The sequence below is a fragment of the Schistocerca serialis genome, chromosome 8, assembly GCF_023864345.2.
Source record: "Schistocerca serialis cubense isolate TAMUIC-IGC-003099 chromosome 8, iqSchSeri2.2, whole genome shotgun sequence".
NCBI classification, from domain to species: domain Eukaryota; kingdom Metazoa; phylum Arthropoda; class Insecta; order Orthoptera; family Acrididae; genus Schistocerca; species Schistocerca serialis.
In genome coordinates, this window is record NC_064645.1 from 298,763,007 (window position 1) to 298,777,000 (window position 13,994).

A 13,994-nucleotide genomic window follows, 5' to 3' on the forward strand; every position below is an offset into this window, starting at 1 on the left:
TGTCTGTTAAATTTCTCATCTATAGCATGTCATCTTCGTGGTGTAGCAATTTTAATGTCCAGTAGGGTATAAAATATACTGCAAAGGTAATGAATTAGTGGTCGGCTGAAAAGAGAGAACAAGGCTGACGTCGCAGGAAGTGGCTCGATGATTGGGACCAGAACAGGTGACAGTGTCTCGTAATGCTTGGAAGTAGATGATAATGATGATGATGGTTGTGACGTATACGTACTGTACTAACGTTACATGAGATGACACTCGGCACATGCAGGTAGTGTGGGCGGGATGGAGCTGCCGCCGTCGACGCCGCCGGCCGCCCGTCCGCCACACGAGCTGGAGTACCTGCTGCGGCTGCTACACTGGACGGGTGTGTTGCGGCACCCGCGAGCAGAGTCATGGGCGGCGGGCGCCTACTACCTGCGGAGCGCGGCCGCGAACGCCGCAGTGGCGGCCTTCCTCTGCTCGCAGGCGCTGGCCCTGTGGAGGGGCGGCACCGCCGACATAGACCGCTTCACACTCCTGCTCTCCACCTTCAACACCGTCGCCGCCTGGCTCTTCCGCCTCGGACATATCGCCGTTCACGAGCGCCAATTTCACTACCTCGCCGCCCAGGTTTGTACTCTACAAGATGAAGTGTCTCCGTAAGGTAATGTGAGTGTCGTGCTAAACAAAAATCAGTATAAATCTTTCTGTCAAATTAAAACTGTGTGCCGGACTGAGACTCGAACTGTTATGGTCTTCAGTTAATGGTCTCTCCGTTCTACGCTATACTGTGCAACCTTCTATACACTCGAAAAACTATTGCAGCCTACATCCTTTTGGACCCGATGACTACGCTTGTCTCCATGTCTCCCACTACAATTTTAACCCCACACTTCTCTGATGATTCCTTCAGTCACAGAATGTGCCCTACAAACGATCCCTTCCTTTAGTCCAGTTGTACCACAAGTTTCTTTTCTCCCCGAGTTTGTTCAGTATCTCATCATTAGTTACGTGATGTGCCCATCTACAGCATTCTTCTATAAGACCACATTTCAAAAGCTTCTATTCTCTTCTTATCTCAACTGCTTATCGTGCTGTCGGCCCCGGTAGCTGCGTGGTCGGCGTGACAGACTGTCAATCCTAAGGTCCCGGTTTCGATTCCCGGCTGGGTCGGAGATTTTCTCCGCTCAGCGACTGGGTGTTGTGTTGTCCTAATCATTATCATTTATCCCCATCAACGCGCAAGTCGCCGAAGTGGCGTCAACTCGAAAGACCTGCACCAGGCGAACGGTCTACCCGACGGGAGGCCCTAGCCACACGACATTTCATTTTCGCTTATCGTGCTCATTTCAGTTTAGAGCAAGTATGATGTATAGCAGCGGGCTCTAACTGTAGAGAAATTTAAGTTACTGCAAGTGAGTAGGAAAAACAAGTACATGATGTTCGAGTACAGCTGCTTGACACAGTCACACAGATAAACATCTGGGCATATCGTTGCAAAGCAGTATGAAATGGAAAGAGCATATGATGATTGAAGCAGCGAAGGCGAATGGTCAACACCGGTTTATTGGGGGAATTTCGGGAAAGTGTTTTTCATTTGTAAAGTAGACCGCATATTTGACACTAGTGCGACCCATTGTTGAGTACTGATCGAGGGATCCACAGCAGGTCTGAATAAAGGCAGACGTGGAAGCTGTGCAGAGGTCAGTGCTAGATTTGTTAGTGGTAGATTCGTACAACACGCAAGTATTAGGGAGATGCTTTGGGAATTCAAATGGGATTCACTGGAGGGAAAGCACCACTGATAAAATATGGAGAACCAGCATTTGGGGCTGACTGCACGGCGATTCTACTGCAGCCAACACACATTTCGCATAACGACCAAGAAGATAAGACTAGGCCTCGCATGGAGGCATACAGACAGTCATTTTTCGCTCACTCTATTTGCGAGTGGAACATGAAGGAACTAGTAGTGGTACACGGTAGTCTCCCTCACGCATCTTGCCGGCTTGCGCAATATGCATGTAGTTGTAGATGTACATGTACAATATTGCACCCCTGACCCCGACAAGTACCTGCAGAAAATACTTCCCATTACTATAATTTCACGTCTCATGTTAACAAATTTCTCTTCATCACAAACGCGTTTCTTGCGATTGCCAATGTACTTCGGCTGTCACCCGTAAATTTATTGCAGAAATAGCAGAATAGTAATTAGATTAGTTAGTAGATAGTATATCAGTTAATAGTTAGTAGATATACTCCTTTTAGTGGATATACTCCTTTTAGTGTCTCATTAATAATCCAATTCCCTCAGCATAGCCTGATTTAATTCAGCTCCACAGCATAACTGCTGTGTTTGTTTTGTTGGTGTTAACGTTATATCCTCGTTTCAACGCTGTGTTCATTCTGTTAATCTGCTCTTCCAAGTCCTTTGCTGTACCTGACAGGATTACGGTGTCATTGAGAAAACCTCATATTTAATTTTTTCTCCATATTTTTCCTTGATTTCCCCCGCTTCCTCAGTGAACAGACTGAGTAACGTTTGGGACGGGCTATAACCTGTTTCCTTCCTTCGCAAACACTATTTCCCTTTCATGACCTACAAATGGTTCAAATGGCTCTGAGCACTATGGAACTTAACTGCTGAGGTCATCAGTCCCCTAGAACTTAGAACTACTTAAACCTAACTAACCTAAGGACAAAACACACATCCATGCCCGAGGCAGGATTCGAACCTGCGACGGTAGCAGTCCCACGTTTCCAGACTGAAGCGCCTAGAACCACTCCACCACGACGGCCGGCTTTCGGGACCTTCGACACTTATAACTGCAGTCTGGTTTCTGTAGTAAATAACCTTACAACTGCACCTTTCAGAATTTGAGACAGTGTATATGAGTCTACATTGTCGAAAGCTCTTTAAAAGTTCAGCTGCAAACACTTAGAAATATTTAGACGAAAATTATTGTGACTCACAGACTTTGCAAATCCTTGTGAATCAAACACTTTGATTCTTGTGAATCACACAGTCAGCATTGATATCACTTCTAAATTGCTCATTCATGCCATCTTTCATTGGGGGACTCTGGGTGTTCCATTAGGTACACTGGCCCTTTGTCACCGTGTTATACGCAAACAGTCACGCTCCTAGAATGTAACAAATACTGAAACATCAGCTTCAGTTGGAACCAGTTTTGAAAATTCACTTACCATTGCCAATCTGCTTGCGTTTCGCACGTCCGTCAATACTTTGGACCATACCTTTTATATGTTGAGATAATTTGTCCCGATGGTGTGCACAGCGGCTGTATGAAGGTTCAGTGCCTGTGCAGTTGTTCTAAGGCTCTCTCGAAAGTCAGAGTACAACAAATCGCGCCAGGCAAATGCCGGCATGGTTCTTTACAAAATTTCACGGTTGATTTCCTTCTCCATCGTTGGCACCATCCGAGCTTATGCTCCGTCCCTAATGAGGTCGATGTCAACTGGTCGTTAAAGCTAGTCTTCCTTCTTTTGTTCTGGAGGCAGGAAGTTACCGACATACAGCAGTTCACTCGACATTCACCAGAAAAATTTTGAATCCCAAACGGTAGCCCCATTCAACTTGCAATTCCGTTATTACCGTCATGAGACAGCGTAGTAATACGCTGATAAGCCAAAACATTGTGACCACTGCCCATCACGAAGTTGGATGCTGCCTGGTGGCGTTGCAGACTCGTGACACGGTAGCAAAAATATTTCAGTGGAGCAGACAAGGACGGGGGATCACCCCAGAGGGGGTATGGACTGGAAATGGGAAATCTTTTGAGATAAGCGACTCTGAAAAGGGGCAGTTTATCGTTATACAGAGCCCGTAAACGAGTGTCTCGAAAACGGAGAAGCTGATAGAATATTCACTTGCTAATGTCGAAAGCAACTATGGAAAGAGGTAGTAGGACAGTGAAACTACCACTAGGCACTAAATGGCTGGTTGCATGGAGACGACTCTTCACAGAACGTGGGGTCCGGAGCTTCGTCTGCGCTGTAAAGCCTGAGCATCTCTGCGGAACGAGAATAATGCTGGTGCACGCACAAGTGTTTCAGAGCACACTGTTCATCCAACATTTTTGGACATGGAGATCTGCCGCGGACAACCCTACATCTTTCCATGTTGACCCAATGTCATTCGTCAGTTACGACTGCAGTGGCCACGGGATTTAACTGTCGATCAATGGAAATGTGTCTGCTGTTTCCGTTGGATTACACTTTTGCTGCACTAGGTCACTGGTTGTCTCCACAAACGACGTCATCGACGTGAACGGCGGTTCGAGACGTGCAGCGCGCGGATGTAGGCTGGTGGGAGCAATAGTATGTTGTGGGAGAAATTCTTCTGCTCTTTTATAGGACTTGTGGTAGTAATCGAAGAAAATCGAAGACACGCTGACAACTTCGAACCACCTGCATCCTTTCTTTTTTGATGTCTTCCCCCATGGAGATGTCACGTTTCAGCAGTATAATGGCCCGTGTGAATGAGCCAGAAGTGTGCTGCAGTGGTTTGCGGAGCATTATAGTGGACTCATGTTAATGCCTTGGTGACCAAATTCACCTGATGGAAATCCTATGGAAACTATCTCGACCACATCGGGCTCCATCACCGCGTAGGCAAATCACCGGCCCGTTATTTACGCAAATTACCTCCACAAGCTACCAATAAATTGTCGGACCCCTGAAGCTCATAATCATTGATGTATTTCGTTCCAAAGACGGACCATCTATTATGCAGGTGATCATAATGTTTTGGTCATCAGTGTATGATCTTTAAATAAGGCACCATCCAAGGTTAACGGTACGGTTTCAGATGTGTAGATGAGTTTTTGTTTCCATTTCATGAATGGCGTTCAGGACAGAATAAACTCTTTGAAACTCTGGAAGTAGCGGGGATAGAGTACAGGAAGATAATCGTTATCTACAACTTGTATAGAAACTAAAAGGCAATCATAAGAACGGTCGGACATGAAAGGGAAAAATTGGTTGAGTAAGGGAAACCCAGAGGAAATTAGGAAAGAAAATTAAGTTGTGGGAGAAGAAAGACATACTTCCCGGTTTGAGGACGACACTGTAATTATATCAGAGACGACAAATGGCTTTTAAGGTCATTGAACAGGGTGCACAGCATCTTGAAAAGACATTGTATAAAAGTGAAACAAAATAGTTGAATTAAATCAGGCGACACTGACGAAGTTAAGTCAGGAAATAAAATGTAATAGAAGATTTTTGCTAATCTGTTGGCAAAATAACTGACAATGACCAAATGAGAGGGGAGAAAAAGGCAGGCTAGCAATACCAAGGAAAGCATATCTGGATTTTAAAAATGCCTAATATAAATTGAAGTGATAGAGAACACGATAAAGAAGAAGGAATCGTCATTTTGGTAGTGGAGAACAAAAATTTAGAAAAAAAATTTGGAGGAGGCCAAGCGTCGACTACTGTAAGCAGATTCAAATTGTTGTAGGATGCCTTAATTTTGCGGAGATGAAAGGGTTTGCAGAGGATAGGATGTTTTGGAACGTTGCATCAACCAGTCACCGTTCTGAAGACCACAACAACTACCTTTTTTATGATCTTGGCTTGAATTTTGTAGTTTACTGTCAGTAATCATATTCCACCGTAACTGTTGCAATAACTATCTCTCTTCGCCAAATATTATATTTGTTGCGCTGAGTAGAGCCGTTACTTTTAGTTGTGTTCAGCACACATCAACTGTCGTTCAAGAGTCACGCTTCTCATTTCACAATCTCTAATTCTTTTCTACTAATCTCCCAGTTTTCTGGTCAAATTTTCTTTGTGTTCTGCCTTGTGAAACCATAATTAATTCAAATGTCTTATCATTTTATTTAGCAACTATTAGTTTCCTTGTTCATAATTTTCCTCTTACTTACGAAGTAATCATTGCTATATTTTGCTACTTTTCTCCGATGTTTTCGTATAATTTCTGTTCATTTCTGCGTTAATTCGAAGACTCATTTATTTTCCAAGGTTTCTTTCTTTACAGTTTATGTAAGGCACCTTCATGGTCTATTCTAACACATTCTTACAATATCATCTTCTCCCTCTAAATGTACTATATAGGAAATTTACTATTCTTTATTCTCGGTTTTTGTTTTTTCCAAAATATTGACTTCTGCAATTAAGATAAAACGGGCAGAGTAAATACCACATATGTAGAAAATATTTATGGTCAGTGATTGACAGTAATATAATATATCAGTCATGTGAAGCTAGCAATGTTCCCCATTTGTTAATGTCGTTCTATTTGAAACTTATTTATTATTTTTAATTGGTTGAAAGTAACAAATATCAATTTTTTTCGGTCATTTGCAGTAGATAAGTGTACTTCACATAACAAATTCTCCTCATAGTATGTTAAGTTGGTCTTGAGTGAGAGATACTGGACAGATATTTGTGAGAAGAGGGGCTCAAATCTACATTTGACTGTCCTGGTTTGGATTTCTGTAGTTCGCCAAGATTTACTTTAAGTGGACGACAATTTATTGAGCGCGGCCATGGCATATTACTACTTTCATCCATCTGCACCATTGCTGCATTACAATGACGTTTATATAGCGGGGATCTGAAATTGAAAACTTGTAGTTTTCATTCCATAAGATTATCTTACGCTGAAATTGGTTATTGTTGTGTATCTTTATATTTTGTGTAAAAGTATAAGTCTACTTGGAATAAAGTAATTTCTTGGTGGTTTTGTGACTAGTAATATCTGACAAATCTATTTTACCTGTTGTGAAGAGAAGAACTTTTGTATTAAAGGCAGTTTATCTCTAAATTAACTTGACTCAGTCACTGTCTTTTTTATCTGTGTGCAGGTGGACCGTGACTTTGGAGACTTCCTGCGCCCACGTGATGTTCACCTGATGGAGACACATGACCAAGATCTGCGCAGATTCGTGCTGGCCTACATTTGGTTTGGCACCGCAGGCTGCCTGTGGTGGATCGTATTTCCGCTGCTTCGCTTTGGTTTCTGTGCTGCAGGATTGCCGTTTATCTTGGAGCTCCCATACGATGTGGCGAGTCCACTCACATTCATCCCCACTTGGGTCTTCTGCAGCTTCATCACTATGCACGTGACATTGCTTACTATAGGTGTGGACTCCTTCAACGTGTCCCTCATAGCACAGCTGCGGGTGCAGCTCATCCTACTCTCCAGAAACATTGTCGACCTTGCTAATGAAGACCAAGACCTTACTTCAATCAAACATATGCCTTCTGAAAATTCGCTCTCATCTGACGCCATGAGTGGCATTCAAATCAGACATCAACTACGAAAAATGATTCTTCACCATCAAGCTATTATTAGGTAAGTGAAGATATACTGGCTTATGATGTACATATTATTTCGAGCTCAAATGCATTATAGTAGCAAAATTTTTAAACACGACGGTTCAGGCGTTAAGGGGAAACTAGTTTTTGGGCTGGCAGGCAGCTCTGCGACTTGTCTTATGTGTAAAACAGCAACATAGAATACTAATTGCAAAACTAGGTGGCAGAAATGGAATACCATGTTTTGACTAATTATTTCGTATTTGACGTTGTGCTAAGAAAGACTAAATATTGAAAGATAAGGAATACATTTTTCACCAGTGTATTATTAGTTAAAATTAGTGCATTGATGACCGTGTGATAACATGATAACTGAGGTTCGTGATATGAGTCTTATTCTCAAGGTTGAGTTTTTTGTGTCACAAGCAGACCGCGCCTACTACTCATCACCGATTTAGTCCAAATTGAAAGGAATTGGCAGAATTGACGGATGTGGAGGCTCCAGAAAAAACAACGTTTTTACCACGGATTTGGCGAAGCATTAGCTATTTGAGCTACTGTTATTTCCAGGCCACTGTCGGTGCAGCAGAAAGAGCACAGGACGTTAATCCATGGTTCGTGTCCTTGACACCCTATGTGGGAACTATCTTTTATTTTCAGTCTTTACGTTACCTCACTGCAGATAAACCGAAACAATCGTCAACGTATTGCATTTATTAATGTTTTCATCAAAGCCATGAAAAGGAATATTTTCACTGATGCAGTTAGGCCCTACGTGCAGGAGACCAAATTCCTTTTCCTGACTGACTCTTGGGGAGAACAGGCAAATCCACAATTATAAATACACAATTATAAATCCAAAATTGTACGAAGAGATTTTTGAATATAAAGAAGGATTGCCATCGTGGAGTATTATAGTGAATCCCCCAAATGCACTCTCTAGTAAAAACCTGCTATGTCTGATTTTATTGTTAGAATTTTATCAAAAAGCTTCAAAACTGTGGGATGAGAGAAAACATTTCATGAATGGAAACCAAGTTGGTATTTCTACAGAGACTTTAAAAGTACCACGTAATTGTAGAAATGCGTCTTTTATAAATTGTGCATGATGCTGAGAAAATTACTGCTTTATCTGTTTTTACCATGAATATGTGTAAATCATCAATTCTATTCGTATGACTTTACAGTACAAGGTATTCATGTTTGATTAAGTTACAGTTTCTGCCTGTTTCAAGCAAAAGAGCGACCAAAATCTTTTTTGATAAGCTGTAAGACCTGTCGGTTACTAAGACACGTGATGCACATAATATCACGCCACTGGAATGACAAGCATAAAGAATGAGTTGGCAGTTAAATTGTTTACTACAGGCATGATGAACAATAAGTTTTGCAAGTGTGAGTGTGATGTGACTAACAATGCGCACATGATATGATTTAGGTAAACTATCAAACTAATATTGCAAATATTCTGTCAGAGACAGCAAAGGACCTGGAAGAGCAGTTGAACGGAATGGACCGTGTCTTGAAAGGAGGATATAAGATGAACATAAAAAAAAGCAAAACGAGGATAATGGAATGTAGTCGAGTTAAATCAGGTAATGCTGAGGGAATTAGATTAGGAAATGAGACAATTAAAGTAGTAAATGAGTTTTGCTATTTGGGGAGCAAAATGACTGATGATGGTCGAAGTAGAGAGGATATAAAATGTAAACTGGCAATAGCAAGAAAAATGTTTCTGAAGAAGAGAAGTTTTTTAACATAGAATTTAGATTTAAGTGTCAGGAAGTCGTTTCTGAAAGTATTTGAGTGGAGTGTAGCCATGTATTGGAGTGAAACATGGACGATAAATAGTTTAGACAAGAAGAGAATAGAAGCTTTCGAAATGTGGTGCTACAGAAGACTGCTGAAGATTACATGATTAGATTACGTAACTAATGAGGAGGTACTGAACTGAATTGGGGAGAAGAGGAATATGTGGCACAAATTGACTAGAAGAAGGGATCGGTTGGTAGAACACGTTCTGAGTCATCAAGGGATCACCAATTTAGTATTGGATGGCAGAGTGTTGTGTAAAAATCGTAGAGGGAGACCAAGAGATGAAGACACTAAGCAGATACGGAAGTATGTCGGTTGCAGTAGTTAGTTGGAGATGAAGAAGCCTGCACAGGATAGAGTAGCATGGAAAGCTGCATCAAACCAGTCTCTGGACTGAAGACCACAACAACAACATTGCAAAGACGCCTTAGGTTACGTCAAAACATACAGATAACAGCCCCATACTCAAGCTAATATTTTGGTTTATAACATGAATATGAAATGCTCACAATGTATCGATCATGGCCGTTGCTTAGAGTTGATATTGGCAAGATTCTTCCTACACACATGAGCATTTTCATGTGCTAACGTGACACATTTATGAAAAATACACCGAAAACGATTTTAGTATTGTTGATGGAGGGAACAGTTATAGAGAACCTGCTGTAAAGAAAACAGCGAAAGTACTAACGTACACTGAGACGTTTGTCGACTACATGAAGGAGATTAGAAGTGCGTGTCGCTGTCACACGATCACACAAAAGGTGTGGTCACTACACTTAGGTCGGTGCGTCTCTCCACAGAGTGTGGTGAGTCAGAAGGCAGTGAACTGCAGCATGTGGCGTTGCAGGATGGTCCATATTCTCCATTGCTGTTGCATTAGGCGCGAAGAACTGGACGGCCGTCGGCACGTCCAACGCCAGCGTTATAACGAGCAGCGGTAGCAATTGCGCAACTGCGTCCATCAGTCGTGGCAGCTGGCCTGGACGTCTGGATTATCCTCTCGTCGCTGTCTTCTCGGCGCGTCGCGTCTCGCCCCGGCCAGCAACACCGACGAGGTTAACTCGTCTGTACTTAGAAAGAGAACTGCTGAGAGCTCATGAGCAATAACACATGAAATGATGTAGAGTAGGTTCTACATATGTGTACCCTATCTAAGGAATTGTCGTTGGAGGTTACTATTGCAGGGGATATCTCGTACAGACAATTACGTGGATTCTCCGGAACGCCGGAACCTAGTTATTATAATGCTCCCCAGAGGAAGAAATCCAACGGCGCAATCCCAGCGTCATACCTCAACGACTGAAACAGACGCGCGTAATGCTTTTTACAACTAGCAGTATGTTGCGTGGCCTTGATTAGGCGTTGTCCCTTAAGCCACTTGTGTTTGCGCCGACGTGGCGTCAGTGTGCATCCATGACATTGTCGGGTCAAACCTTTCAGACTGTAGAAATTCTTTCAATCCATCTATGGCATGGATCAGCAAACCAGTGTTTAATAGTATTAGTTGAAAACAGTCTTGGATGCAATTTTAATTTTTTTATTTATCAACTATGCGTTTCACCTTATTTAGGCATCTTCAGGCTGATCTTAATTTGGTATTTCTTAGGACGATCCATTAGAGAGTGTAGCTAAAGGTCATCGTCGAATACATCAGGCCAACATTGCCTTCGTTAACCTCAATAAATACTTTCTATTATTTGCTCCTGTGAACGTGAACGCGGCATTCAGGTCTTGGAGTCACTCACGTCCATCTAGAAAGTATTTACTGAGGTTAACGAAGGCGATGTTGGCCTGATGTACTCGACGATGCCCTTTAGCTACACTGTCTAATGGATCGTCCTAAGAAATACCAAATTAAGATCAGCCTGAAGATGCCTAAATAAGTTAAAACCCGTAGTTCATAAATAATAAAACTAAAATTGCAGCCAAGACTATTTTCAACTAATACCTTCAGACTGTTGTCCTTGACATGCTGTTGTGTGGCCGAACATGCACAATACTTCGGCTATGTGTGCAGATTCTGTACGGTTGGACAACAAAATGACACAAGACACAACAACTAACATCACTATTACTAACATCACTATTACTAATTCTACAGGTAGGTCCTTAACTAAGCCATGGCTACCCAAGATCTGTAAGTTCCCACGCACTCAACACATTCAGATCATTAGGATACTTAAGTGTACTATGCGGCTACCTATGTACCTGTGAAATTAAAATTGTAACTTGGCCCTGTAAGTGAAAGTTACTTGCCTATGTGCAGACGTTACTGAGCAGAAACCTATGTGGAACATACTTTGGAAACAATATTAGAAAACTCTTAAACTAAGATGTTGTTCCCAAGGGTGGTGCGTTACTGGAGTGAGAGAAGACAGAATAGTTAGAGTCTTGTTTCTTGTCTAAGGTTGCAACTTCTTATCGATAATGCCGCAGAGTTTGTTCACCTACATGAGGGACATATTTCATTATTCATGCGTGACAAGTGTCGATGCTCCCTGGCATCACACTACAACACAAAACCTAAATCCATACTCTCTAGATATGCGTCCATGCATCGGTGGCACGGTTACGTCCCTAATCAGAATTGTACATCCAGAGACCTCGCTGCAGGTGCTGATGTCCACAACAAACGACAAATAAATGAATACCTGCTGTTTAGGAAAATCCTATTCACTGTAGACACAGAAGCCTCATGACTATTATCTTAAGAAGCAGTTGGTTCACCACTTCATCACTGCCGGCTCAAATGTTTTACAATCTCTGTAATAGCAAGTAAAGATAACGAAGACGCTAGACAACATGTCTTCTCTCTTCCATCATTCTTTGTAGACAAAGACTGGCGTTTCTTCTTTGCTCAAGCTAACGGGGAGACACATTAATTGGACCCCTCACATTTTACTAGTCACTACCACGAAAGTTCTCTTTACACAGACTGAAAACGTATATCTAACTAAAATCAAAATTTGCAATAGAAGTTGGAAGTAAAAAAAATCACCCGCTTGTTCTCCATGCAGTGGATTCCCACAATCTAATAGTAGACCAAGCAATGAAGTGTTTCAGGTGGCTGATTTGGTGAATGCCCATGAATTTCCCAGTTGATGACTGCTGTTATGGTTAAATGGGTGATGTTTAACGATCTTCCCTTATACCCCTTCTTGTTCAGGAAGAAACCCATTGTGCCTGAACTCTCACCTATTATCATTTAGGCGGTAGTGCTGGTTGATCCAGCCCCCTGTTTGGATTGTATCTGTTGACACCTGAGACCTATGTTTGCATACCCCACTTTGGAAGTGTTTCTTTTCTTCCAGGTGTTGTATCGGTGATGAGGGCCACATCTCCTTTCAATCGTGCTCTATTCATCCTGCGTATGTTCTAATTCTTACAGAGTTTTTTTTAAGGATTCATTATCGTTACTACATTTTCCAATCAATGTTTATTGATGGTATGGAGCTTCATTCGACAAAAGCCAATTATTCCGGCATTACTGCATAGATCATAAGGGCACTGGTTCCTTTTGATCAGAGCGTCGAAGAATTTGACAGCATGTTTAAATTCTGAGGGGACCAGGCCTGCGTTCCTGCGTCTTGGTAGATCAATAGTCCACCATGAACACATTCCTGAATTATTTGAACAATGTGGATGTTGCAGCGATCGTAAGCGTTCTTTCTGCCTCCCTGTCCTCGAGCTGCCCACATACAAAATCTAGTTTACATTTGAGTAGCCACTGTGGAAGTAGCGAGAGGTCAGCTCTTGGGGTGTAAGATGTTCCTATTATCTACGTAATTCTGAAATTTTTTGATAGAAACAAAATGTTCGAAGTCCAACGTGTCGTTCATCTGTCCGCGCAATGTTTCTCGGAGCTGATTCCGTTTTCACGATGCCATCATCACTTAGTACAGGAGTCGCCACATTGTTCATGTACTTGTCGGTTCTGCATAGTGATATGCAGTTGTCTGCTCCACTCGTCGTTCGGGATATTTGTTCCAAGGGCTCCCGTAATTTTGTAATTTTGCAATTTCGTCACAATGGTCGATGAATTTCACGCTCGCCTCGTCTAGTACTTGCATTCACACCTCGTGACCCTGGTCTCTTGGCCCTCTTGATCTCCTTCTGAGCCTTCTTTGCCTCTCTGTGCATTGTCGTTGCTAAGAGTTTAGCTTCCTTCAAGGCATGCACAGCTAATATTCGGGTCTATTTGCCTTCCTCTTTCACTTCTGCTCTAATGTTTTTGATCATTGATTGTGCCCTATGTTTTGCTCTTCTTTCTGCTTCTTTTTCTCTCTGTGTTGCCCTTTCTTCCATTTTTCTCAGGAGTATTAACCGATCGTCTCTGTTATGTTCAATTTCAATCCTATTGTAGCATGGAGATGTGTGTGAATTTGACCATGCGATTGGTCGACTAGGTACGCCAGAACTTTCCTCGCCATCCAGTCTGTCTTCTTGATCATTCTCACATCATGATGCAATCTCATCTTTGTTCTTATTTACGGTATCATAACTGTGGTGGGCATCAGCCACACTTTGGAAATGATAAAACTCAACTGTGTGGTCGACCCCCTCATGTCACATGTATCGTGCATCTCTTACATCAGAACAGTAAGTTTCAAAATGGTTCAAATGGCTCTGAGCACTATGGGACTTAACATCTGAGGTCATCAGTCCCTTGAACTTAGAACTACTTAAACCTAACCAACCTAAGGACTGCCCAAGGCAGGATTAGAACCTGCGATCGTAGCAGTAGCGCGGTTCCGGCTGAAGCGCCTAGAACCGCTCGGCCACCGCGGCAGGCAGTAAGTTTCACGTGCAACGACGTGGTTAACTTTCTTCAGGAGATGGCATCGAATTACGCATACGTAAATCTCGCAAATAAGGTATTAAAA

General features: G+C 42.3%; 1 protein-coding gene across 1 annotated transcript in view; it reads left to right on the top strand.

Moving 5' to 3' along the window:
* Nucleotides 1-285: 285 nt before the first annotated feature.
* Nucleotides 286-13,994, top strand: part of LOC126416976 (uncharacterized) — a 58,933-nt gene continuing 45,224 nt past the window's right edge. Inside the window, exons 1-2 of the mRNA XM_050084861.1 lie at nt 286-612; nt 6,840-7,330. Coding sequence (XP_049940818.1) covers nt 286-612; nt 6,840-7,330 — 818 coding nt within the window. The remainder of the gene's footprint in view (nt 613-6,839; nt 7,331-13,994) is intronic.